The sequence below is a fragment of the Peromyscus maniculatus genome, chromosome 1 (assembly GCF_049852395.1).
Source record: "Peromyscus maniculatus bairdii isolate BWxNUB_F1_BW_parent chromosome 1, HU_Pman_BW_mat_3.1, whole genome shotgun sequence".
NCBI lineage: Eukaryota > Metazoa > Chordata > Mammalia > Rodentia > Cricetidae > Peromyscus > Peromyscus maniculatus.
Window position 1 is genome coordinate 6,530,530 of NC_134852.1, and position 26,819 is coordinate 6,557,348.

General features: G+C 44.6%; 1 protein-coding gene and 1 long non-coding RNA gene across 2 annotated transcripts; both read left to right on the forward strand.

Annotated features, from left to right (window-relative positions):
- Positions 1–9,234: 9,234 nt before the first annotated feature.
- On the forward strand, positions 9,235–10,321 carry LOC143271898 (uncharacterized). Its single transcript, XR_013049217.1, has 3 exons — positions 9,235–9,408; positions 9,497–9,560; positions 10,155–10,321. It is a non-coding gene; the product is annotated as an uncharacterized LOC143271898 (long non-coding RNA).
- Positions 10,322–16,551: 6,230 nt separating this feature from the next.
- LOC102904024 (paired immunoglobulin-like receptor B) lies at positions 16,552–23,920 on the forward strand. Its single transcript, XM_076568657.1, has 15 exons — positions 16,552–16,662; positions 16,825–16,860; positions 17,041–17,316; positions 17,456–17,761; positions 18,734–19,018; positions 19,145–19,453; positions 19,680–19,976; positions 20,209–20,511; positions 20,807–20,857; positions 21,731–21,847; positions 22,152–22,227; positions 22,304–22,341; positions 22,568–22,620; positions 23,364–23,519; positions 23,596–23,920. Exons 1-15 carry the CDS (start codon positions 16,629–16,631, stop codon positions 23,773–23,775), a joined length of 2,517 nt encoding a protein of 838 aa, XP_076424772.1. The 5' UTR covers positions 16,552–16,628; the 3' UTR covers positions 23,776–23,920.
- The last annotated feature ends 2,899 nt before the right edge of the window (positions 23,921–26,819 follow it).

The window sequence follows — 26,819 nt, forward strand, 5'->3', positions numbered from 1 at the left end:
ATTTTGTCAAATGCCTTTTCTGCATCTAGTGAGATGATCATGTGGTTTTTTTCTTTGAGTTTGTTTATATGGTATATTACATTGATGGACTTTCGTATGTTGAACCACACTTGCATCCCTGGGATGAAGCCTACTTGATCATGGTGGATAATTGTTCTGATGTGTTCTTGGAGTCTGTTTGCCAGTATTTTATTGAGTATTTTTGCATCAATGTTCATGAGGGAGATCGGTCTGTAGTTCTCTTTCTTTGTTGCATCCTTGTTTGGTTTAGGAATCACGGTAATTGTAGCCTCATAGAAGGAGTTTGGTAATGTTCCTTCTGTTTCTATTATGTGGAACAATTTAGAGAGTATTGGTATTAACTCTTCTTTGAAGATCTGGTAGAATTCTGTGCTGAAACCATCTGGTCCTGGGCTTTTTTTGGTTGGGAGACTTTTAATGACTGTTTCTATTTCCTTAGGGGTTATTGGACTATTTAAATAGTTTATCTGGTCTTGATTTAACTTAGGTATGTGGTACCTATCCAGAAAAATGTCCATTTCTTTTAGGTTTTCCAGTTTTGTGGAGTAGAGGTTTTTGAAATATGACCTGATAATTCTCTGGATTTCCTCAATGTCTGTTGTTATGTCCCCCTTTTCATTTCTGATTTTGTTGATTTGGATTCTCTCTCTGTGTCTTTTGGTTAGTTTGGATAAGGGCTTGTCTATCTTATTGATTTTCTCAAAGAACCAACTCTTTGTTTCATTAATTTTTTGTATTATTCTCTTAGTTTCTAATTTATTAATTTCACCTCTCACCTTGATAATTTCCTGGAGTCTATTCTTCCTTTTTTTTAGTGAATTTTTTTCTCCACTTGGAATATCATATCTTTTTTTTCTCCCTCTGTGTGGTTAGAAAAATGTTTATATTTTAACAAGATGTGTGTCACATTATCAAAATGACTTTGATGTGAGGGAACAGTCCTCCAAAGAGAAAAGGCTGGAAGGAAAGCATGGAATCAAACATCTCCACAGTTAACTGTGTGATTGCAGTTCAGATGAAAAAAGACATCGTTCAGTGACTCTTCATCCTCACTAAAATGCATGAAGACTCTATTTTTGCTATAATTTTAAGATGGAAAAATGTCCCTCTCCCTATGTTGATAGCATTTGTTTTCCTTATATTTGGACGTTGATTTCCCAGACCCTTGTCCATGTCCACCATTATTAGTGTGGATTGTCATAGTTAACAGTGAGCCTTTGGCTTCTGTTTTTCATTGTTTCTTCCTAAATAGACATGTTGCACCTCTCTCCATAGATTTTTTAAGTCCTTACCCTTTTGTCACTCAGTTCTTTTAAACATTTTTACTATGTCTGGCCATTGATAGTTACACATTCCTTTACTAATGTCTAATTCCAACCACTTTTTCATATGATCCTTTAGCCGTTCTAGGAACATGATAGGCCCCTTTTCTTGTTGTTCATTAGGCCTTCTCAGTTTCTTCTCTGCATTTTGATGAAGCAAATTCCCTAGCCATCATGCTTTCAGAACAGAGAAATGGGACCCTGAGGCTTTTTTTGCATGAAGTAGTCTTTATTGTGTACTAGCATAGTATGTGGGATTTCTCCACAAAGCCAGAGATCCAAATATCTGGAACAAAATGTTTTATACGTCCTTAGCTTCTTTGTCATTCACATAGCGTAATTTATATCCCTATTGGGAACTTTGCTATAGAATGTTTAAAAGCTGGAATGGGGAGAGAGGGAAAGGAAGGGTTTTTGCAGAAGGAAAGGGGTGTGGTTGCTCCCAGAGTCAAGGACCCTGACCAGATAATATGGCTGTTTCTTAATTTTCTTATTGGCTATTGGGAATCCCTACAATATGACCTGTTATCCTGACATTCTGATCATTGTTGTCTTGTCTCAAATCACTCAATATGTCTTCCTGCTTGAGTTATTTGCCTCTGCTGTGTCTTCTGCCTACAGTTGCTGGTTTCTTAGACATCTCTGTGGACGTCTCTATCCAGGCTTCCCCTCAGAAGACATCTTCCCTGATGATTCACACTGGCCTTCTCTGGTCCACACAGTCAATGCCTTTACTCTGCTTTGTTTCCTCCAAACATTCTGTGTTGCATACACTCTGCCTTTATTAACATGTTGTCTCAGCCTGGCTAAGGAATTTGCCCTTTTCTCTAACTTTAACCTCCTCAGAGAGCCTGGCCAAGAGGATGTCTCTTGTGACACCTTAGTGAATGGGTGGAGTTATTGGGAACATCAAGACTCATTTAGTCACATGACCTTCTGAGATCCTAGGAGCATGTTAACAACCAGACAGATGCCAAGGACCCACAAAGGGAAAAGGAGGGAGGAGACATGTGGATCCAAAAAAAACAGGGTAGAATGAGACCAGAGCACACAGGAGGCAGGTGTTTGCAGAAGGGAGGGGTCAGCTGTGGATCTTCCTGAGGGTCTAGATGGGGAGAACAAAAAAGGCCCTCTGGACTAAGTAGGGGTCCTAGTTCTTAGCACTGCCAATGGGGGCAAGGAGCTCACTCAACTCTCAAGCTCCACACTGTCCTCAGACTAGATTTCTTCCAATGAAGCACAAAATAAAGACAGAAAACAGGGAGTGTGGTAAAGTCCTGGGTTAATTCCTCAGAATGTTGACCCCAGATCCTATCCACTATCCCTCTGATACTGAACTGATACCTGCCTGGGTCTAATCTCGGCTCAGGTACAGGTCCTGAGGTCAGGAAGGGGCATCTGCACAAGGAAAAATAATGATCACCAAGTAGATTGCACTGAAGTGGCTCCAAATAACTTAAACTGTCTTTATTTATACTTTAAAAATTTTACCAGTTTTGCCTACACAAACAGCTTTATAATTGGCTCCTATTTTTTACTTTTAAGAAATAAACCACATTTTAACAAAACATCACCATCACCATGAAAAGCCTTCACTGTTCCCCTTTATACTCCCCCAAGTACACTTTCCCACACTCTACACAACCTTATTCTAGATAAAGAGTTCAGTATTTTTGTAGACTTAACTAAATATTGAGCAAGACACATCCTGCTCTGCAGCACTGATATCAGCTGGCAGCCGCTGGCAGTTGCAAAGTTAAAAAATAACAGACATTGCTTTAAGGACAACAATATTCAAACAAAACAATTCTTTCATATCTGCAAGATATGCTTTTATACAGTTTTCCTTTTCTTTCAATCTCTCTGTATAAGACAGACTTAGATAAGGCACTCTTTTGCCATCCCTCTATACCACACTTCTTCCACCAATATAAGCTCCTGTGTATGGTAAAGATGGATCTGTCCATCCCATATTTTACATTGCATTTTTCCATTGGTTCATGCTAGGTCCTATTATTGATTCTATTGGCTTGGTGTCTAGGGAACTTACTCTCGACAGGTGGCACTATGCATATTTGCTAGGCATTTTCTGTATTCTGTGTATGCATGTCTTACTCTCCTTTCCAGAACTGTGAGGCAATGTTCCACATGCTGTTTTCTTATATGTACCTAACTATCTCTATTGAGTTAGGGAAGTTCCCAGGATTAGGAGTTGTGGTTAGTAGTTCCAGATAAGAGAATTAAGAAGCACTAGCCCCCTGCTGGATCTTAAGGCAAATATTTGAGAAAGAAGAGAATTTCCATAAAAAATTAGAGCTACTGCACATAAGACTGACAAAGAAAATTAAAAACTACCTAAAGAATCACAAATATAATGAGAGAAAGAGATGAGCCTGCAAGCCACATGAATTTTGCAAATTTCTGAGCTGTCCTGTGGCCTACTGGTTCTTGCTAATTGAGAGTCCACTTCCATGGGTGCCTTACCCTAAGAAAATCCATTGGGCAGGTAGTCATATGCTAAACCAAGATGAGGCTGCAGAGAACCCAACAGATACCTTGGATCTCTCTCTCTCTGTCTCTCTCTGTCTCTCTCTCTGTCTCTGTCTCTCTCTCTCTCTGCCTTCTTCCTCACACACAGGTTTCCTTCATAGATGGCAGTAAATAACCAGAAACTGGGGAAACAAAAGGCTGTTATTTGGAACTGAGCACTATCCAGCAGATGGTTGTTTGTGAAAAAATGACCTATTCTGAGGGGCCTCTTTCCCTAGTAACTTGCTCCACAGATTCTGAAAAAGTGTAAGCAGTTGTCTCTCTCTAGACTGAAATAGAACAAAGAGTCTCAGCCAGGATGACAGAGACCCTTCAAGCCAGGGCACCTGCAGAGAAATGAAAGTATCTTGGCAACTCATGGGATAAATTTCTGGAGTTGAAAATTGCACAGAATACATTACATCTGCATGGATACTCAGATCACATTTTCACAGAAGTGTTTCCAAGTTTGTTTCCCAAGTTTTGTTGTTTCCCTGGGCTTGGTGCCCAGAGACCCTGGTTGGATTGCACATAGGAAAGCCCACCACCTTCTGAGACCTGGGTCACCTATACACTCACCCATTCACAATTTCACACTCCTTCCTGAGTTTGTCTTCTTGACTGCATCAGAGAAAAGGGAGGGTGAGGAGTGAAAGGAACAGAAGGAAATCCACAGATACCTCAATGAGAAATTTAAGTAACTCTCCAGCCCTGGGGCATAGATGATGTCAGGAATGAGAGAAGGCTCTGTCATTGGTATTCAAAAATGAATAAAAAAATCTTAATAAAAAATGAAAATAAAAAAGAAGACAACATGACCCTGCTCATTCCATCATGAAGCTGGATGCAAAATTTCTTCATGTCTAAGGAGACTAAAAATACTGAACACCAGCAGGAAACACATCATGGATTATGGTGTGAGCATGAGTGTACTCCAGGATTCAAGGTTGGAAAAAATATGTAAAACTAGGGTTGGAGAGATGGCTCAGAGGTTAAGAGCATCGGCTGCTGGTTGCTCTTCCAGAGGTCCTGAGTTCAATTCCCCGCAACCACATGGTGGCTCACAACCATCTGTAATGAGATCTGGTGTCCTCTTCTGGCCTGCAGGGATATATGCAAGCAGAACACTGTATACATAATAAATAAATAAATCTTTTAAAAAATATGTAAAACTAAAAACTGCTGTGTGTGCTTGCATGTGCATGTGTGCTGGAGTGTGGGTATGTGCTTTGTTCACAGGGAATAAATAGTGTGAAATGTGTTCCCTCAAATTGAAAAAGAAAAAGAATTTAATCAAAAGATAATAAAATTTGAACCTTGCTATGGGATATCATTTAGTATGGTGTGAATGTGTGTTGCTTTGATTGATTGATAAATAAAGTGTTGATTGGCCAGTAGCCAGGAAGGAATTATAGGCTGGGTGAGCAGATGAGGAGAATGCTGGGAAGAGGAATGGCTGCATCAGGAGTCACCAGCCAGACACAGAGGAAGCAAGATGTCAAGGCAGAACTGAGAAAAGGGGACAAGCTTTGTGGCTAAACATAGATAAGAATTATGGGCTAACTTAAGTGTAAGAGCTAGTCAGTAATAAGCCTGAGCTAATGGATAAGCAGTTATTATTAATGTAAGCCTACCTCTGTGTGTTTACTTGGGGGATGAGAGTGGGAGAGATTTGTCCTAACCGCTCGCTGGCCAGGACACTGGAGAACTTTTGACTACATTTGGTATACCAATGTGGGGCTCTTGAATTTCCATAAGGCCTAAAAGAGTTAAAAAAGGCTTCTAGCCAGGCGGCGGTGGTGTACGTCTTTAATCCCAGCACTCGGGAGGCAGAGGCATGTGGATCTCTGTGAGTTCGAGGCCAGCCTGGTCTACAAAGTGAGTTCCAGGAAAGGCACAAAGCTACACAGAGAAACCCTGTCTGGAACCCCCCCCAAAAAAAAAGAGGGGGGCTTCTAAATACACAACAATGGAGCTATAAACAGCTTCCTCGTTGTGTCTCAGGCCAGCCATGAACTACAGTATTGTTGGTTCATGGCATTCGGACTGGAGCTGCAGCATGGCGGATTCCCACTGAGTTACACAGAGGTTTCTCCAAGCCATGCACAGCACACTGCATGGCAGATTTAGCTTTTGCTAGTACAGACAAAAAATTGTTTCTGGGCTACATGGTGCTTTAATGGTGGCATAGACATACTGCTCCCAAGAGTTGGTAGTAGCATGGCTCCCAGAGCTGGTGGTAAATGTACCACCACCATGCTGAAAAACTGAGGTGGGAGGAGTCATCAGCCAATGCCTCTGTTCTAACCACTCTTCAGTTTAAAGCAATAGATTCACAATAAAAGAGATTCAGATGGAATAAACCTCTAAACAGTTTACAATGTGTATAAAAATATATGTAAGCTTAAAAGAGATTGGAAAAGGAATATAGATGGTTATATAAAGGAATAGATAGTTTAAAAAAATAAAATCTTTAAAGGGAAAGTAAAAGTAATAAAAACAAATAAGCCACATGAAGATAAAAATCGCACAGAGAATCTGGATTGCATTGTCTTTGGTATTTTTAACTGGAGAGAGACATTTGATTATAAAGGTTGATAAGATAAACCAATATATGTATTTTTAAGGTATCTTGACTTCAAAATTTGGATCTAAGATTATGTTGCTTTGGAAAGGAGGCTCTGCTTTTGCACAGGAAATGAGAGGCTATGGATTTGTTCCAGGTTAAGATGGATCAGATTTGATCAAGAGAGACCTCCTGAATCTTAACAGATGGTACCTATTAACAAAGGTTATAGCTGGTCTTACCAAGACTTGACCATTATCTAGAATTTTCCAGGATCCCCAAAAGACAACCACTGCCCCCTGTCAGCAGGAAATAGCCTAGAAAACTATGCCCACATCTCCCAAAACTGGATTGTGGATATTCATCTTTGTTTAGAGATTGATTACAAATTGTTATTGGTCATAGTCAATATCTTTCTAAAGAAGAAAAAGGGATAGAGATAGGATAAGATAAAAGGGTAAATTACTGAATCTACTTTTAAAGAGCAACAACTTGTTTGAAATGTTTTACAGTGCTATAGATTTTAGTTTATTGATACAAATTTAAAGTTAATTTTGTTATACTGCATATATATTTCTACTCTCAAGGTATTATGTTTATGTAACTCATTTAAATTATAATGGATAATTAAGAAATACAGATTAATAATTAGTCATCCATGATAATCAAATTTATAGTCATGTTAGCTTAGTCTTCTAGGTATACATGGATATATTTCAATTAGGCAGGTAATCTTCAAACACTTCAAAGACCTACAGAAAATGGCATCTAAATGTTTTAAAAACTTAGACTTTCTGGACAGTGAGACACTTCTGCTCCTGATAGCATTGATTTACTTTGAAAAGGAAGAGGGACGTCGAAGACACTCAATGTGGAGTTTATGTTCTTCTTAGCAAAAATAGCCATTTGGGTAAAAACTGCCCTTGCCTGTGCTTGGATGGGAGCTCCACCTCAAGCCCTGGCACCCTGGTATCCCTATACCCAAAGAGTCTGGAATGTTTGGGGGGGAGATCCACCTCACACAGCTCCTCCCCAAAACTGCCCCTTCAGAGCCCATCAAATACAGCTCCTCCCCCAGAGAGGCACAAGACCACTCCCACAGGGGATATGTAAGTGGCATCCCAGAAAACAGACTGGTGGTTCTTCCAGGCTTGTCCCCTTCTCCTCTCTGTGGGGAACCAGGAAATCTCCTGGGAGCGCTTTACCCATTAAACCTGGACTTTTCCTGATTTGGTCTGATTCAGTTTGTCGAGACAGCAAAGAGGCCTTCAGGGGGCCTAAAACTTATTATCTGGAGGTTCCACAGAGGAGGGGTTGATTTTTCCCCACTGGCCCAGAGCCACTTGGTGGGAAAACACCCCTCTCCCCAACACCTGCTCTCTGTCAGACTGAGCTGTCTGCACAAGCATCTGCATTGGCTCCTGGCTAGCTAAGTTTCCTTTTCAAGCCATTGCCTAGGAGGCCCAGGGCCTCTTCATTTTTCAGAGTGTCTTGCTAGAGACACAGTCACACCAGGCCCCAGACCCCTTCTGGAGCACAGGACTGCCTCCGTTCCACCTGACCCTTTCCAGTGGGAAGGGCTGCCTCCACTCCACCCCAACCCATTCCAGAGTAAAGGGCTGCCTTTGTTCCATGGGACCCCTTCTCCAGAAGTTGGGTCCCCGGCATAGACTTCAGAAACAGCACTAGCTATTCAAACCTGATCGCCAAATGCCCGCGGGGTCTTTTACAGAATCTATTCAAATTGGGGTTACAGTATTGCCCTATGTCCACGGTTTTTTGGGTTCTGTGCTCCTGCCCTCCCTACAGGGGCCAGTGTCTCACAGCACCTGTCCATTCACTGCTGGAGACACTGACCCCGCCCCTCCCCTTGCCCACTTCCCTCAAACTCTACCTACCCAACCTTCTCCTCCAGGCCACAAATCTAAGACCAAATTCCTCCTCCTTACCTTCCTTCCTGTCCTCCCCTCCCCCCACTGCTCCCCTACCTCCCAAAGCCTCAACCTACACACTGGCCTAACACCCCCAAATCTTCCCCGGTTTCTTCTTATACTCGGTCTTGCCAGACTCCTGCCTTCCCACCCATTTCATTTCTCAGTCAGCGTCAGATATTTCGAAAAAGGCTGAGGAGGATCCCCAAACTCCCCCATAGGAATTGGTGAAAATGGTTCCTAAAGTTTTTAATGCTTGAGAATGACAGCTGAGTCAACCCAACAGACAAGGCTGCAACAGAATACGCTCCAAGCCCAAGTCTTAGCAGCTGCTCCGGGACCATCAGTGTCCCCCACAAGGGATACAAGGGAAGCTGGCCATGAGGCTCCATCTCGCTGGAACTCAGCCAAAGTCAACTCTGCCAAAAACCTGCTTCAAATGCGGCAAGCAGGGCCACTGTTCACAGTATTGCTCTGACCCCAGCCACCCCGGAGGCCATGTCCTGTCTGCTGACAGCCTGGGCACTGGAAATCAGAATGCCCCCATGCAGGCTGGTCCTCTATGCCATGCTATGGAGGTCCAGCCTCACCAACACTGGCAACTGAGAACTCCTAAGCCTGGTGGAGAACTGACATGGCCTAGACCTAATGACTCCCATTGCCCTCTCGGAGCCTAGGGTGATGCAGCAGGTAACAGGTAAGTCCATTGACTTTCTTTTGGACATGGGACCTACCTATTCTGTTTTGACATCACACTCAAGTCCTACAGTTCCTCACCAATTTCTGTCATGCAGATAGACAGGATCCCTTCCTTCTCACTTAAAACCCTGACACTTCCCTGCATACTTGCATGGTGATTCTTCTCACACTCTTTTTCTGGTCATACCTGCTTACCTTTCTGCTTGGTCACAATGTGCTCAGCCTTTTGGGGGGCCACACTCACGTTAGCACCCACAATCTCCTGAGTATTTCACAGGTCCATGCACAGGAGCCCTCTTGATATGTGAGCATCTGCACAAGCTTTGAGGACACCAACCAGGTGAGGATTGGCAGGTGGACTTCACTCAAATGCCCACACCTAAGGAACTCTGTTACCTCCTAACTATGGTTGACACCTTTATCCTCAGGAAAGGTTGAGAAGGCCAGTGGACTCACCAAACAACAGCTCACCAAGCTCTCCACTGAACTCAGGTTATCTTGGCCCTTCCTTCTCCCCATTGCCCTTACCCATCTCCGGAACACCCCATGCTCTCCTACAGGCTTGAGCCCTTTTAAGCTTCTTTACAGAAGGCCCTTCCTCCTCAATCACCACCTCCCAGCCTAAACCCCACTGGCTGGGTATCTCCCCTACCTCTCTCTTCTAAGGTCCCTTCTCCTTTCACAAGCTGACAGCCATCTCTTTGCCTCAACACCAACAGACCCAACTGCTCCTTAGCCTGCCCCACTCTCCCCAGGGGACAAAGTACTTATCAAACAGCTAGCTCCTAAGTGTCTTGAGCCCCGATGGACAGGACCTTATACTGTGATCCTCACCACCCCCTCGGCTTGCCAAACTCCTGGAACATCCATGCTGGTACCATCTCTCCAGGGTCAAATGGGCACCTATTCAAGATATATGGTCTGTCCAGCAGCTGGGACCCACCACCCTCCAGTTTTCTAGATGCCCCTATAAAGGGCCTATCTGCTCTTCCTCTCTGTTCATTCATCTTTACAGTACAACTAGGGCAGATGTTAATGATCTATTTTTTCCTAGAAACTTGCCTTCTTTGCTTCCTTAAAAAACAGATGCCTGAGGTCTCCAGGATGACAATTAACCAGATGCTCCTCCACTGACATCTCCTGCTGAATATGAGCTCACCAATTCCGACTCCTCTTCCCCACATCGCCCCATATCCGCAGAAAGTAGTCAGACTTGAACCAGCATCCCTATACCCAAAGAGTCTGGAATGTTTGGGTGGGAGCTCCAACTCACATAGCTCCTCCCCAAACCTGCTCCTTCAAAGCCCATCAAACACAGCTCCTCCCCCAGAGAGGCTCAAGACCACTCTCACAGGGGATATATAAGTGGCATCCCAGAAAACAGACTCATGGTCCTTCCAGTCTCATGTCCCTGTCTCCTCTCTGTGGGGCTGGGGAATCACCTGGGAACGATTCACCCATTAAACTTGGGCTTTTCCTGATTTGGTCTGATTCAGTTTGTTGCAACAGTGGAGAGGTCTTCAGGAGGCCTAAAACTTATGAGCCTGGACTGCTGATAGTATGTTGTATAAAATGAACATGTGGGACCCAGAAGAAGGTGACTACTGAACTTTGCAAGACGAGGTGACTCTTCAGGTTTCTGCTTCACAGAGGAAACTGTCAGATATTCTACAGGACACACAGAGAAGCAACTAAAAAACTCTAGACCTATTGGCTAAGACAGATGCCCCAACATTACAGAGGAAATTTGGATGACTGTCTAGGAAGGCAGCTGTCGTTGTCATTCAAAAGACTTTTGAAAGTTGCTTACAATGCACTTCCTGTTTACTTATATCCTTCTGAGGTCTTTGATGCAGTTGAAGACTAAATAGTTATAATTTTTCTTGTTTATGATAGAAGATAAATTAGATATGAAACTTTAGACTCACAAATATATGATAGATGATAGAATACTTTCTTTAATTTTGCAAAATACAAATAGACTAAATGCCCCTGTGCAGGCTTGTCCTCTATGCCATGCAATGGAGGTCCAGCATCACCAACTCTAGCAACTGAGAACTCCTAAGCCTGATGGAGAACTGATACAGAGAACTGGAACAATAATTCTTGCTTGAGAACTGTTCTATTATATCTAATTTTACTATGTTAAAGTTAAAACCAGGCTGTAGAGATGGCTCAGAGGTTAAGAACACTGGCTGTTCTTCCAGAGGTCCTGAGTTCAATTCCCAGCACCCATATGGTGGCTTACAACCATCTGTAATGAGATCTGGCTCCCTCATCTGGCCTGAAGGGATACATGCAAACAACACTGTATACATAACAAGTAAATAAATCTTTTTTAAAAAATAAAATTAAAACCTTCCTTTTGGATTAGACAGAAAAAGGGGATATGCTGTGCCATATCTTTCTGTATGATGTGAATATGTGTTGCTCTGATTGGTTAATAAATAAAATGCTGATTGGCCAGTAGAAAGGCAGGAAGTATAGGCAGGATAAGCAGACAAAGAGAGTGCTGGGAAGAGGAAGGGCTGAGTCAAGGGTTACTAGTCAGACACAGAGGAAGCAAGATGACAAGGCAGAATTAAGAAAAGGTACCAAGCCTTGTGGCTAAACATAGATAAGAATTATAGGTTAATTTAAGTGTAAGAGCTATTCAGTAATAAGCCTGAGCTAATAGACAAGCAGTTATAATTAATATAAGCTTGACTCTGTATATTTATTTAGGGGATGCGAGTGAGAGATTTGTTTCAACTGCCAGCTGGTCGGGACACAAAAACACTTCCAACTACAGAACCTATTTACAAAAGGATAGAAAATCACTCACTGCCTCAAAAAGCAAAACATAGATACAGTGTGGCTGCACCATGAGTCACACAAACACAGACTACACTCAAGATCCAATCACTTAGATTCTGCCCAGTATTGAAGTGGATTCAAGCAGGAGACTCCCGTACATTCCATCAAAAGCTGTTTGTGAAAAACCACAGGAACTGACCTCAGCTGGGCTCACTCTGATGGACACACAGGTTTAAAGGACTCACCCAGCATAGTCTAACTGGCTATGTGTTCAGTAACTGTGCTGCATGTGGAGTGTTGTGGATGGAGGCCACAAGGCAAATTTGGAGAAGAATCTTGATCCTACATGCTGGGCAGTTCATAACCACCAGCAAACATGATGCCTGTGATTGAACTCTACATCTATACCTTCTGTGTCAGAAAGGACTGATGAGATGCCATGTGTGGCTATGAGTCATCTGAGGCAAGTTCATCACATGGAGCTCATTGCACCATGTCAAGTGTTGGTGTTACAGACAGGTCCATGGAGGAAACAGGGTCACTCCAGGAAGAACTTTGGCTTATGCAGAGGCAGGGGAGCTGGTTTCTGGTGAACTGACTGACTTTTGTTTTGTAAAAGGTTTTTTTTTTTTATTCTTATAAAATTTACACCTTAGCCCTATACAAAAACCTCTTATCTGAAGTGTCCAAAACGAGACAAATGCAAAGTCACAAGTACTCTCAGTTTTCTGAGTCCTCCTACAACCAAGTTTTACATAGGTGTGAACCTTTCAGGAAGAACTCAGATAAGATTTACATGCTTTAAACAGTGAGTATCCAACACAAAATGTAAGAATCACAAAAGGCAGATCAAAGCCTACATGCTAAGACTCCTGAATACAACAAGCCTGCTGCAATGCTCTAAAGGAAGTCTTGCTACAGGTGAGGGCAGCAGCTATTGTCAATGACAAATAATGCCTGTGGGGAGGTGAGTGTGAATAAGTTCACAGCACTAGGTGCAAATCTGACTGGTTCAAATCGAATGCCCAATCACTTTCTCTCAGGACTGAAAAAAAAAAACCCAGCTGTCCATGAAATCAAGATCATGATGATGAAACCTACAGAGACAACCAAACCAAGCTAGTATGAACTCATAAACTTTAGACCAGCACTTATGGAGCCTGCATGGAATTGGACTAGGCCCTATGAATGAGCGATACAGTTGTGTAGCTTGGTATTTATCAGGGCCCCTGGCAGTAGGATCAGGATCTATCCCTGGTAAATGAGCTGACTTTCCAGGGTCCATTACCTATGGTAGGACACCTTGCACAGCCTTGATGCAGGTGGAGGGGTTTGGACCAGCTGCAACTGAATGTACCAGGCTTTGGTGACTCCCCATTGGAAGCCTTACCATTTTGGAGGAGAGGATAGGGGTTGGGTTGTGGGGAAAGCTGGGGGAAGAGGAAGAAAGAATGAGAGGGGGATCTGTGGTTGGTATGTAAAATGAATTTAAAAAATTCTTTATAAATTTGAGAATGAAAATGAAAGATGGTCATAACTGAAAATATAGGCAATATTTATATATGAACTCATATATGCCCAAGGTCAAAATAATTCTGAAAATAAATGAATAAGTAAATAAATTTTCAAAAAGAAATCAATAAGATAGCCATGTGACATGCTGGACATGACAATTTGCAGGGGTGCAAAAGAGAAAAGGGCTGGGATAGGAATATCCCCTTAGAAATATATGTAAAAAAATATGTGGGACATATTCCCAGTGTGGGAGCTTTATAGTAAATATATTTTCATTATTTCTTTGAAGATAATCACATGCATAAAATGTGCTTAATCCTGTTCACCACATACTCTAGGGATCTTTTTCTTTCCTTTGATATAGCCCAGGCTGTCCCCAAATTCATTGCATAGTAAGAATTTCCTTAAACTCCCAATACTCTTAGCTCGGCCTCCTGAATGATGAAGTCAAAGACTTGAGCTACAACATCAGATTTATGGAGTACTGGGGATTAAACCAAGACATCTAAGAATGTCATACAAGTACTCTACCAACTGAGCATTTTCTGATGTAGTAAAGGACATACACAGACAGACTTACAAGATGGTAATTATTCACAATGACATTGATACAAAGAGGAAATTAGGGAAGTCTTTTGGGCTCAGCAACAACAGGAGGAAACACTCAGTGACCTCTATCTCATTCTCCATGTGGCAAACAGGACATGTGTGTGCCCTGAACTCATGCTTTGAAGTGACACTAACTTAGAGAATTTTCCCCATGTGACACATTCCTAGCATGGGGTCATCACTGAAGAGGAGGTTGAAAAATTTTATGACCCAGACACAATGGATGATGACAATAAACTTTTCTAGACATTGTGGAACAGTTGAACATCTGAGCTACAGTGGTTGGGATGACATCTAGAAGCCCCATGTAAACTCAATGCCGAACAAATCCAGTACAGGGATGGGAGATGGGCACAGAGTCTCACCCGGAGATGAAAAGCTATTGGCATCTGAAACCTACTGGGAGTGAGAGTCAGTTTTCTTTAATGGTGTGGACCCTGGTTATATGATCAAGACTGTAGGAAGCACAAATTGAGCTGCATGGAAGGAAGAGAACAGAAGGTTAGGTGTGTAAGGAAAGGCAGCGAATTTTCTACAACTAGCAGGTCACAGAAAGAATCAAAAAGAAAATCAGGTCAGTGAAAAGAGAACCAGCAAGGGAGGGTGGATTCTACCAAAACATAATAGATAGTGATATGACCCTTCCAAACAATTAAGATAATAAGACCTTGGCCTGGTCTGGTGACCCACAACTTTAATCCAAACACTTGGAAGCAGAGGCTGGGGGATTTCTGTGAGTTCCAGCCCAGCCTGGCCTACAGAACCAGCGCTAAGGACAGCCAGGGATCCACTGAGAGAGCCTGTCTCAAATCAACAACAACAAAAATAATTAAATGCATAACCATAAGAAAATGATAGCAAGTGAAAAAATTAAAGTAAGATCAGAAATTTACAATTACAGGATAAGGTAAGTGTAGCTCAGGGTTCAAGCATGTTCTTAGAATACTGGAGGCCCTGCCATCAGTCCCTGGCACCAAAAGGAAAGGGAAATAAGATATTTTTCCTGAGCTCTCTTTTTCTTCAACTAGGTTGCCGAACAGACACAAGTATGCTGATATTTGGCAAAGCCCTCAAGGGTTAGCTAGAGAATGTCAAGGCTGACATCTAAGACAAGGAAGGGATCCCATCTGGCCAGCAGCAGCTGGTGTTAGCTGCCGGCAGATAGAACACAGCTTCACCCTGGCCAACATCAATGTCCAGAAAGAGTCCCACTCTTCACCTTCTGCTGTGCCTGTGTGGTGGCCTCATAGAGCCATCCCTTTGCCAATTTTGCCAGAGACACCACTGTGACAAAGCCATGTATTGCTGCCCACATGGTTGGTTTTAATGTGGCAGCATAATGTTATTTATTAAGCAGCACTGTTACCGAGTGAGAAAGGCCACGAGGCACAAGAAAACCCACTATCAAAGTTTTATTAGGAGAAGAGAGGGACAGAAGAGAGTGTGACCAGGCCTGTGGAAGACATGGGGAGGTCGGGAGAGGGAGTCTGTGTCCTGCTTCTTATGGATTCCGCTGTACATGCCCATATGGGCTTATGGAGCTACACCATGCATGTGATCACGCTGCATGATGGATTACATAGGACATAAAGCCCCTTACTTGGGAACTGAACTGGGCCGATGCAGTCATATAGTTGGAGGAGTGGCCAGGAATTCAGCACACATCTGCACCTCTGTATAGTCACATGCCTCAAATACAAGGGTGGCCACACACACAACCTGTGCCCCAAGAAAGTCAAATAGTGCTGGGACCTTGTTTGGCCCAGGACTCCTGGGACACAGTGAATATTTTTTTCCCTGCAGGAGAAGGACTAAGGAAAGTGATGATGCTAAGATTGGGCTAGTGACATGGACCAGCATATGAGTGCTGCTGGCAACTTCAGCCCTGACTCTGATCCACATTATGCAAAGAGAACCATGCCTTCTGTAGGTGTCCTCTGACCTCCATGTATGTGTTGTGACACACATGTGATACACACATGAAGGAAAAAGTAAGTGTAATTTATTATTATTATTAAATAAGTGTAATTTAAAGAAATATGTGTAAATAAACAAGTGTAATTTAAAGTTGTAGTGGAAAGTACACACAGCAAAAAAGAACAAACAACCAGAAATAGTGGTGCACATTTGTAACCCAGCGCTTGAGACTATGAGGAAGAGGATTATAAATTTTATTCCACGCAAATGGACACAGCAAGACCCTTCACACAATCCTTTGAACATTTCAAATACTAAAAAGTATTTCACATTTAAAAAAATGAAATAAAGAAAGCCCGCATCTAAATTTGTGTTTCATGTGTGTAATAGCCATACATGTGTTTTTATGTGTAATATTTATACAGTTCCATCCAGGTGGAACTGACAAAGACTAGGACAGATGAGACAGACACTGATGAGAATATGGAAATGTCATCTGTGAAAAAACTGACTAAAGTCTACTACCTGAACTAACCACAGCCTTGGGGAAGTCCGACCCTGGGCCTGAGGAAGGAAGTTCCCCTTCCTGTGGGGCTGCTGAAGTACAACCATGTCATAGGGAGTGTCCTGCCTCCAGAGGCCACACCCTGTGTCTCCTGTCCCTCCAGACAGTCTCTGTGGCTCTATACATGAGCACAGCTGCAGCCTCCAGGAGAGGATGCCATGACCTTCACCGTCACAGCCCTGCTCTGTCTGGGTGAGATGTGCAGAGGGGGAGGGATACTGTGGTCTAGGGTTGATGCTGCCCCACAGCTCAGCACTGGTCCCATCAGGAAACCCCAGGGTCTCACGGGGTTCTGCAGAGGAGAGGACCTGCTTAACTTCTGGGACAAACCTCTCACAGGGAACTTTCTTCCAGGACTGACTCTGAGCCTCAGGACCCCAGTGCTGGCAGGTGAGTGAGTGTCTGCAGATGCCCTGACCTTCACTTCTCATCATTCCTGCAGCCATGCCTGGGCAGTGAGGATGGAGAACAACACATGTGTGCTGACCCTGGGGATGGCAAAAGGGTTGAGGTTGGGAGCTGCAATCTGAGGCTGGCTGCCCTGGGTCCTAGCTGCTTTTTTCTTTGTAGGGGCCCTCCCTAAGCCTGTCCTCACAGTACAGCCAGACTCTGTGGTCTACAAGCAGACTACAGTGACCTTCTTGTGTGAGGGGACCACAGGAGCCAGAACATACAGACTCTATAAAGGACAACAATGGCAAACAGAGCATCCACAGAATCCTAAGAACAAGGCTGAATTCTCAATCTCAAAAATAGCCCATCACCAAGCAGGACGATATCAATGTCAATATCAGACTCGTGATGGATGGTCAGAGTACAGTGACGCCCGGGAGTTGGTGGTGACAGGTGAGAGAATGCACAAGGTCCCCAGCCTCAGACTTCACTGTCAAGAAGCGAGTCTGCTCTTAAGGGTGCCCTCCCCACCTCACAGCCCTAGAGGATAAGGAGGCCTGATACATTTAACTGATTCCTGTTTCTCTCCTAGGAGCACACAGTAAACCCAGCCTGTCAGCCCAGCCCAGCCCTGTGGTGACTGAAGGAGGGAATGTCACCCTCCAGTGTGTTTCAGGGCAGGCATATCACAGGTTTGTTCTGATGAAGGAAGGACCACAGAAGCTCTCCTGGACACTGGCCTCACAGTATAACGACTCTACTAGAGAGTTCCAGGCTCTGTTCTCTGTGGGCCCTGTGACCTCCAGACAAAGGTGGACATTCAGATGCTACAGCTTCAACAGGAACAGACCACAGGTGTGGTCAGAACCTAGTGACCCTCTGGAGCTCCTGGTCTCAGGTGAGGAACCCCAGCCTTTCCCTAGAATGATGCTGAAAAGATACAGATGCCAGGGAGGCCTTGGTGTGTGGTGTGTGTGAGAAGCCAGGGCTCATAAGCCCATGACCCAGTGCATGGTAGAGAGTGGGACACAAGATACAGAGTCCAAGGCAGAGAGTGACAGCAAAGCCCAGGAGGTCCAGGACAGAGATGAATCCTTATGGGCCCTTCTGTTACTCTGGATCAGCTCATGTACCACTCACAACAGCTAGGGGAACCCCACAGAAGAGAGGGAGGAAGGGTTGCAGGAGCCAGAGCACTCAGGACATCAGGAGAACATGGACCACACAATCAACTAAGCAGGGATCATGAGAGCTCACTGAGACTGAAGCAGCAACCATGGAGTCTGCCCTAGGCCTGACCTAGCATGCACACATGCTGTAGTGGTTTACCTTGGGTTCTTTTTTATTTTCTCTCTATTTTTAGAGTTTCACTGTGTAGCCCTGTATATCCTGGACCTCACTCTGTAGACCAGGCTGCCCTTGAACTCACAGAGATCTCCCTGCATCTGTCTCCTGAGTGCTGGGATCAAAGGCATGCACTAGCATGGCCTGACTAGTTTGGGGTTTTTGTTAGACTCATAACAATAGGAATGGAGATGTCTCTGATACTTTTGCCTGCATGTGGAATCTTTTTCCTCCTACTGGGTTGCCTTGTAAACCTTAATATGAGGGTGTGTGCCTAGTCTTGTTGCATGTTGTTATGCCTTGTTCTGTTAATATTTTGTTAATATTATTGGGATGCCTTCTCTAATCTGAAAGGACACAAAGGAGCACTGGATCTCGAGGGCAGGGGTGGCAAGGAGGCTGTCGTCAGGATGTATTATATAACATAAGAATAAATTGAAAAGATAATAACAGTGCCATCCACAGTGAGATTTTCTCTGTGCCACTGCCAAACATACCCAACTCCTTCTCTCCTACTTCCTTGCAGGGACCCTCCACAAACCCACCATCAAGGCTGAGCCAAGCTCTATGGTCTCTTCTGGGAGTGCAGTGACCATCTGGTGTCAGGGGACCCTGGATGCAGAAATATGTGTTCTACATAAAGAGGGAAGCCAAAAACCCTGGGGCACACGGTCCCCAGAGAAGCCTGAGAACAAGGCCAAGTTCTCCATCCCTTCTGTGACACAGCAACATGGGGGACAATATCGCTGTTACTGTTACAGCTCAGCTGGCTGGTCAGAGCCCAGTGACACCCTGGAGATTGTGGTGACAGGTGAGGGGACAATCAGGGTCTCAGCCCCAGGCTCTGCTCTCAAGAATATTGATGTCCCACAGCCTAGTCCTGGAGAACACTGTGGCTGTGTGAGTCCATGAAACAGTCTGCCTCCTTCTCTCCTAGGAATCTACTACTACAATAACCCCAGCCTGACAGCCCTGCCCAGCCCTGTGGTGACTTTAGGAGAGAACATGACGCTCCAGTGTGTCTCATGGCAGGGATATGAGAAGTTCATTCTCACCAAGGATGACCAGAAGTTCCTCAGCTCTCTGAACTCCCAGTTTATACACAGTATTAGGCAGTACCAAGCCTTGTTTTCTATAGATCATGTAACACCAGACCACAGAGGGACATTCAGATGTTATGGTTACTACAACCAAACTCCACACTGGTGGTCAGTGCCCAGTGAGCTCCTGGAAATATACATCTCAGGTCAGTCAGCCCCACCACTGACCAATTTTTTTAACACCCTAAGCCCTTTGCCATGGACATGTCCCCCTGGGTAGTTGTGGGTGGAGAGTGGGAGAGGAAGAGCCTGGTGGCTGAGCCAGAGCCCCACTCTGGGGAGAAGCAGTGACGTGTTCAGGGCAGGATGGGAGGGGATCAGTGTTTGATAAAAACCAACTCCTCAATCACTAGCCTGACACCTTCCCTCTAGGCCTCTCCAAGAAGCCGTCCTTGCTGACTCACCAAGGCCAGATCCTGGACCCTGGGAAGAGCCTCACCCTGCAGTGTTGCTCTGACATCAACTATGACAGATTTGTCCTGTACAAGTTAGGGGAAGCTGACTTCACCCAGAATGGTGGCCATCTGACCCAGAGTGGCCTCTCCTTGGCCAACTTCACACTGGGCCCTGTGAACAGCTCTACTGCAGGCCAATACAGATGCTATGGTGCACACAACCTCTCCTCTGTGTGGTCAGCCTCCAGTGACCCCCTGAACATCCTGATCACCGGTGAGAAACTAAACAGTTTCCCTCGGATACCTAATTTCTGCATGGTGGAGTTAAGGAGGTAATAGCTGGGATGAAGGACAAGGATATTATTATTCGGGAACAGATGCAGAAACGGGGAGCAGAACAGGGGGTCAGGGAGAGACAAGAGAAACCCAGGTTCTCATGGCAGATCCAGGTAAAGTATCATCTCAGAATAATAGAGGCAGCCTCTCATCATCCCTCTTCTCCTTAGGACAGCATCCCTTCAGTCCTTCCCTCTCAGTGAAGCCTAACTCCACAGTACACTCTGGAGACAACGTGACCCTGCTGTGTCAGTCAACAGACCCGGTTGACACTTTCATTCTGTCCAAGGAGGGAGCAGCCCAACAACCCCAGAGACTAAAATCAAAGTTCCAAGATTGGGACTTCCAGGCCGAATTCTCCATGAGTGCTGTGACCTCTGACCTCTCAGGCACCTACAGATGCTATGGATCTCAGGACTCATCTTCCTACCTCTTGTCACATGGCAGTGCCCCCGTGAAGCTCATGGTCTCAGGTGAGGTGACCCTGAACTCTCATCATGATTTACAATCCAAATTGTAAGAGAGCCCTTGACTTGGATGGGATTAAAGCCAACAGGAAGCATTAGTCAGAAGGCACTTTCCCTTCTAAGAAGTAGATCCAAGCAGCGGTCTCTCAAATAATGTCCACTCCACCCTCTAATGCAATCTAGGTTTGTGGTAGACAGCAAGAAGTCTTGGGGAGGTTACAGAACAAAGGTAAGACAGTGAGCAGAGACAGGTCCCTAGGTTAGCATCTAACTCTCACCTTCCTCTTGTTCTGTTTCCTAGGACCTACTGGAGCCTCAAGACCACCCCCATCAAGACCCATGCCAAGGGCCAGTAAGTATAATACACCTCAGTGCAAGACGTAGGCTCCCACCACAGGCTAGCCCATTGAAGTCCTCATTTCTCTGTCCATTCGCTTTGTGAGTGTCGGAAGGAAATAGAGATCCAAACAGAAACCCTACAAGCCCAGGACTTAGAGGTTGGAATACAGAAGTTGGCATCCAGAAAGAGATGTTTTGGCTCATTCTGGAGGATGGGGCAGGTGGGTGAGGTGGAGAGGAGGGATCCCAGACATTTGCCTCAACATCCTGCCTCTAAGGCCCTGAGAACAAAACTCTCACAAGCATGGATGGAGTGAAGTTCCAGAGGGATAATAAGGACTCTGTTAGAAGATGGGACCAAGAGGGCAATAGTTAATTATGGGCTTGATACACAGCTGACTCTGGAGATGCTAACTTGGACCAGCCTTTCCCTTTCTGGATAGACTGGTCTTTTCCTGAGTAAAAAGGAGAGAAGCCTGGCCCACATTTCTTTCAATGTTGGCCTTGGCTGTGAACTCTCCTGACAGGAAACCTTCAGAACTTGATTCTGCAGTGGGTCTGTCCCACAGTGGTGGTGACATGTGTAAGGGTGAGTCACAGGGCCAGCCAGGGTATTCAGGCTCCTCCCCTCCAGCTCAGGAAGCTCAGCTCAGGTGGAGAGAAAAAAGCTGGAAGAGTCCCTGAGTTCAGCTCCCAGCTCTGCCACTTCCAGTCAGGTGATCCTCATGAGGCCAGTGAACTGTGGGGACAGAAAGAGAGACAATTCCTTGTTGCATGATTGTGAGGATGGGAGATGATGAGTGCAAAGACCCAGCATGTCTCTGTCACACAGTATGTACAGAGTTAAGCAGCAACATTCCCACTCATGACGTCACTTCTGTCTCAGGACTGGAAGGGTACCTGAAGGCTCTGGTTGGAGTCTCTGTGGCCTTCCTCCTGTTCCTCTTCATCCTCATCTTCCTCCTTCTCCGACGAAGGCATCAGGGAAAATTCAGGAAAGATGGTGAGTACAGTGTGGGTGACGTGGGTCTCAGGTTCCCCTGTGAACAGCCAAGCAGGGGATGAGGACACCAGCCCCAGGGAAGCCTCAAATTTGGGCTGGGTAGTTTAGAAACACTGCTGATCTCAGATCAGAAAGAACATGATCTCATAACCTGTGCAATTTCAGGTGTTCTGTGAACTTCACCATGTCCTGGGACATTTGCTCATTCACCCATGATGTAAAGGTTCCTTCCTTCCTTCCTTCTTTCCGTCCCTGTATGTGCCTGGGGGGGAGGAGGAAGCTGAGACTCTTATCTCTCTTACAGCACAGAAAGATATGGAATTGCAACTTCCTGCAGGAGCTGCACAGCCTGTAACCAGAGACAGAGGCTCCCAGAAGAGGTAACTCATGGCCAAAGACATAGAACCCCACCTTCCTGACACATCTGACTGACCTGACATCTTCTTGTCTCTCCAGATCCAATCCAGCTGCTGCCACCCAGGAAGAAGGCCTTTGTGAGATAAAGAGGGTCCTGGGGAGGGAGATGTCTGAGGACTCAGCATTGCAGGGGTGGTGGAGAGGCTCTGGGGTCTTTGCTATTTGGGTCTGAACTTCTCACTATAGACCCTGGAAATCACAACACTCCCTGATTCTCTGTCCGCACCTGGGGCAATGTAGGAAACCAGGGGAGAGACATCCCTAGACTCTGCTCAGGAGACATTCTGTTTGTTCTTCTGACAGACGCTTCGGTGAAGGACACACAGCCTGAGGATGGTGCCAAGCTGAACAGTTTGGTGAGTTTTCTGTCCCTATCTGCAGTGCTAAGAACTTAGGGCCCAGTTTAGTCCAGAGGATGCCTTTTTTGTTCTCCCTCAGAAGCAAGAACAGCTAATCCCTTACCTCTCTTCTGCAAGTACAACCTGCCTCACTCTCTCCTGGTTTTCCTAAAATCATGTGTCTCATTGATCCTGTCCCATTTCTGGCTCCTTGGCATCTGTCTGATTGTCTTCTGAGGGGCAGCATGGATAGGAAAGCCCACAGAAACATCTAAGGGACTAGCAGCTGCAGGCAGGAACCAAAGGGACTTGGGCAGAAACGTGGGGTTTTGTATTGTGTGTGTGGATGTTTTACAAGCATGTATGTCTCTGCACCACATGCCTGCATGATGTTCCAGGGGACAGTAGAGAGTGCCATATACCCTGGAATGAGAGCTACATATGAATGTGGGTTGCCTTGTGGGTTCTGGGAACCAAACCTGGATCCACTGAAGTAGTACTCAGTACTCTTAAACACAGAGCCATCTCTCCAGCACCCAGAATCATGTTTTCAGGTAGATGGACTGTGTGAGTACAGCCAACACAGCAAGGTTTAGAATGTCAGGATAAGAGGCCAGAACTGTAGGAAGGAAGCCTCAGAAGATCCCATCAGGGATGCTGTCATCTAAATGGGTCACTCTGGCCATGCTGTGGAAAACTGGCCAGAGATACCCAGGGGAACAGGGAGACACTGTCTGTCCCTCACTACTTCCCTGCTACAGAGACCAGCTGAGGAAGACCCCCAGGGAGAGACAAATGCCCAGGTGAAAGGCTCCAGGCTCAGGAGGTCAGGGGCTGTCCTTCCTTCTGTCATGTCAGGAGAAGTCCTGGACACCAAAGATGGACAAGCAGAAGATGACAGAGTGATCGACAGTCAGGTGAGTCCTGTCCTCCCCAGGACTTCAGCATCCCCCAAACCAAGCATAACCTTCCTCTCACTCTCTCCCACTCCAGGCTGCTGAATCTGAGGAGCCCCAGGATGTGACCTATGTCCAACTGTGTATCAGGTCACTCAGAGAGGGGACAGCTGCATCTCCTCCCTCCCAGGCAGGGGAGGCCCCAGAGGAGTCCACTGTATATGCTGCTCTGGCAGTCACTCAACAGGGCTCTGTTCCCAGTAACAAGGAGCAATGACCCTCTGCCTGCTGGGAGACCTAACAGACACATCCAAGGGATCCTGTGAACTTTTGGGAACCTGATTGCATTTTAACTAACATCATACATTTTGGAAATAAAGCAGATTTCTCAATAATCACGTGAAATGAGAAACTAAATAGAAGGGAATGGTTTCACACTGAGTACTAATTTTAATGACATCACTCATTAAAGCCATGAAATGAGAAAATTTACTGGCTTGGTTGTACAGATCCATAATCCCAACCCCAGGGAGGCTGAGGCAGGAGAATTGCTTTTGTTTGTGGTTATCTTGACATACCTACTGAATTTCATGACAGCCTGAGCTGCAGAGTGAGGCATGTTTCACACATTAACCACCAAAGGCCAGGGTGGAAGTACACACCTGAAATCCCAGCACTTTGAAGGTGTGGACAGGAGGATCAAGAAGTCAAGGTCATCTTCACCTTCATAGCACAGGAATAAGAGGCCAACCTGGAACCCATGTGACACTGTTTTAAAATAAATAAGCCAGGCATGGTGTCGCAAGCCTTCAATCTCAGCACTTAGGAGGTAGAGACAGGCAGGTCTCTCTGAGTCTGAGGCCAGCTGGTCTAATAGTGAGTTCTAATTATCCAGAGGTACATAGGGTAACCATATCTCAAAGAATAAGTAAATAAAATAGGGCCAGTGAGATGGCTTGGCCAGTAAAGGTACTTGCCACCAAGCCTGATATCCTAAGTTCAATCAGCAGGAATAGGAGAAGGAGAAAACTGACTCCCACAACTTGTTCTCTGACCTCCAGCTAAGTCCTTGGTGTCTTCCCCACACCTAAGAAATAAATAAAACAATTTAAAATATAAACTAACAATTATAAATGAAAGCTGGGTATGGCGGTGTAGGCCTGTGATCCCAACAAGGCTGGCCTCCAACCTGCTCTCCTTCTGCCTGGGTTCCCATATGTACAACATATATTCACTTTATTTTCTTAAAGGTTTATTGTGTTTTATTTATGTGTTTGTATATGTGTTTGTGTGTTTTTATGCTGTATGTATACAGATGCCCATGGAGGCCAGAGTGGACACTGGAGCTGGAGTTATAGATGTTTGTGAGCTACATGCTGTAGGTGCTGGAAACTGAACTCAGGTCCTCAGCAAGAGCAGTGCATGCTCCTAACCACAGAGCTACCTTTCCAGCCTCCCTACATTCACTAAAAATGTAATAACAGCAGAGCACTATGAACAATTTTATACCAACAAATCAGGAGCTGTACATAAAATGGAGAGATCCCTTGATTGCCCAATAAATACAAAATCTTAGTGACTTCCTACATATTAAACACACTGTCACTAGAAAAGTTCCCCCATGGAAATTCACTTTCTGGAAGCTGGTGACTTTTTCCAAATGTTTGTGTATTTGAAATAAAGACATTATGAAACTAGGGAAAGAGGAAATATAGCCCAACATAGTTTATCAGGCCAGGAAATTATTATTAACAAAACCTGACAAAGAAAACCTAGGAAGAAAGTTCTTTCACATCAGCCTAGATTTGACCCCTAAAAAATTAATGACCCAAAAACTAGGGAGCCTGCATGAGACAAACCTAGACCCTCTGCATATCTATTACAGCTGTGTATCTTGGTCTTATGGGACTCCTGACAGTGAGAGCAGGGGCTGTCCCTGACTCTGTTGCCTACTTTTGGGACCCATTCTTCCTACTGGATTGCCTCATCTAGCATTAATAGAAGAGGAGGTGCTTAGTCTCACTGCAACTTTATATATAATGGCTGGCTGATATCCATGGGAGACCCTCCATTTTCTGAAGAGAAACAGGAGGAGAAGGTTATCAATTTGAGAATGGGAGGCATGTGAGACCTTGGTGGAAGGGTTTTTGAGGGGGGACTAGAGTGCGTGGAATGTCATTCTAAATGCTGTGCCTGTGTGTTGCTCTGATTGGTTGAAAAATAAAATGCTGATTGTCCAGTAGCCAGGCAGGAAGCATAAGCAAGATGAATAGACAAGGAGAATGCTGGGAAGAGGAAGAACAGAGTCAGGAGTCAGCAGCCAGACACAGAGGAAGCAAGATGACAAGGCAGAACTGAGAAAAGGTACCAAGCCATGTGTCTAAACATAAAAAAGAATTATGAGTTAAGTGTAAGAGCTAGTCAGTAAAAAGCCTGAGATAATGGCTGACCAGTTATAATTAATATAAGCTTTCAAATGATTATTTTATAAAAGACTGCGGGACAGTGGGTGAGAGATTTGTTTTGACTATGGGATAGGCAGGACACAGAAAAACTTCCATCTACATTTGGCATACCAATGCGGAGCTCTTGAATTTCATAAGGCGGAAAAGAGTTTAAAAAAAAAAGGTCTTCTAAACACACAATAATGGAGCCAAAAAAGGTTTTTACTTCATGTCTTATGTAGGTTGAGATATAGAGACACCAAGGTACAGAGAGGCTGTGGCATACAGACTTGAGCTACAGTATGGTTGAGTCACACTATATGACCTTGAGTGCAGCAGGCAGATTCCTGCTACTGTACACAGTGGCTTCTGCAAGCCATGCAGCAAGCTAAGCGATGGATTTACCTTTTGCTAGTACAGACAAAAAAGAGAGAGAGAGAGGTTTCTGGGCAACACATTGCTTCGTAGAAACAGACACATTGCTTCCTGGAGTTGGCAGTAGGCATACATCTGCCATGATTGGAAGCTGAGGTGGGCTGAGTCAGCACCCAAGGCTGTCAAGTTGGTCCTAGCCAAGAATTTCAGCAGTGAAAAATCTCTCCTGGTCAGAGAAGAATTATAGATTCACAATAAAACACATTCAGATTAAATAAAAGCCTAAATAGTTTACAATGTATGTAAAAATGTATGTAGGCTTGGAAGATAGAGGAAAAGTATAGACAGTTATATAAAGAAATAGTTTTAAAAAATAATTTATTTAAAAAGAAATTAAAAGTAATATAAAATAAGCCACATAGAGATAGAAATCACACAGAGAATCTGGATTGTATTGTCTTTGGGATTTTTAACTGCAAAAAGACATTTGATTGTAAAGGCT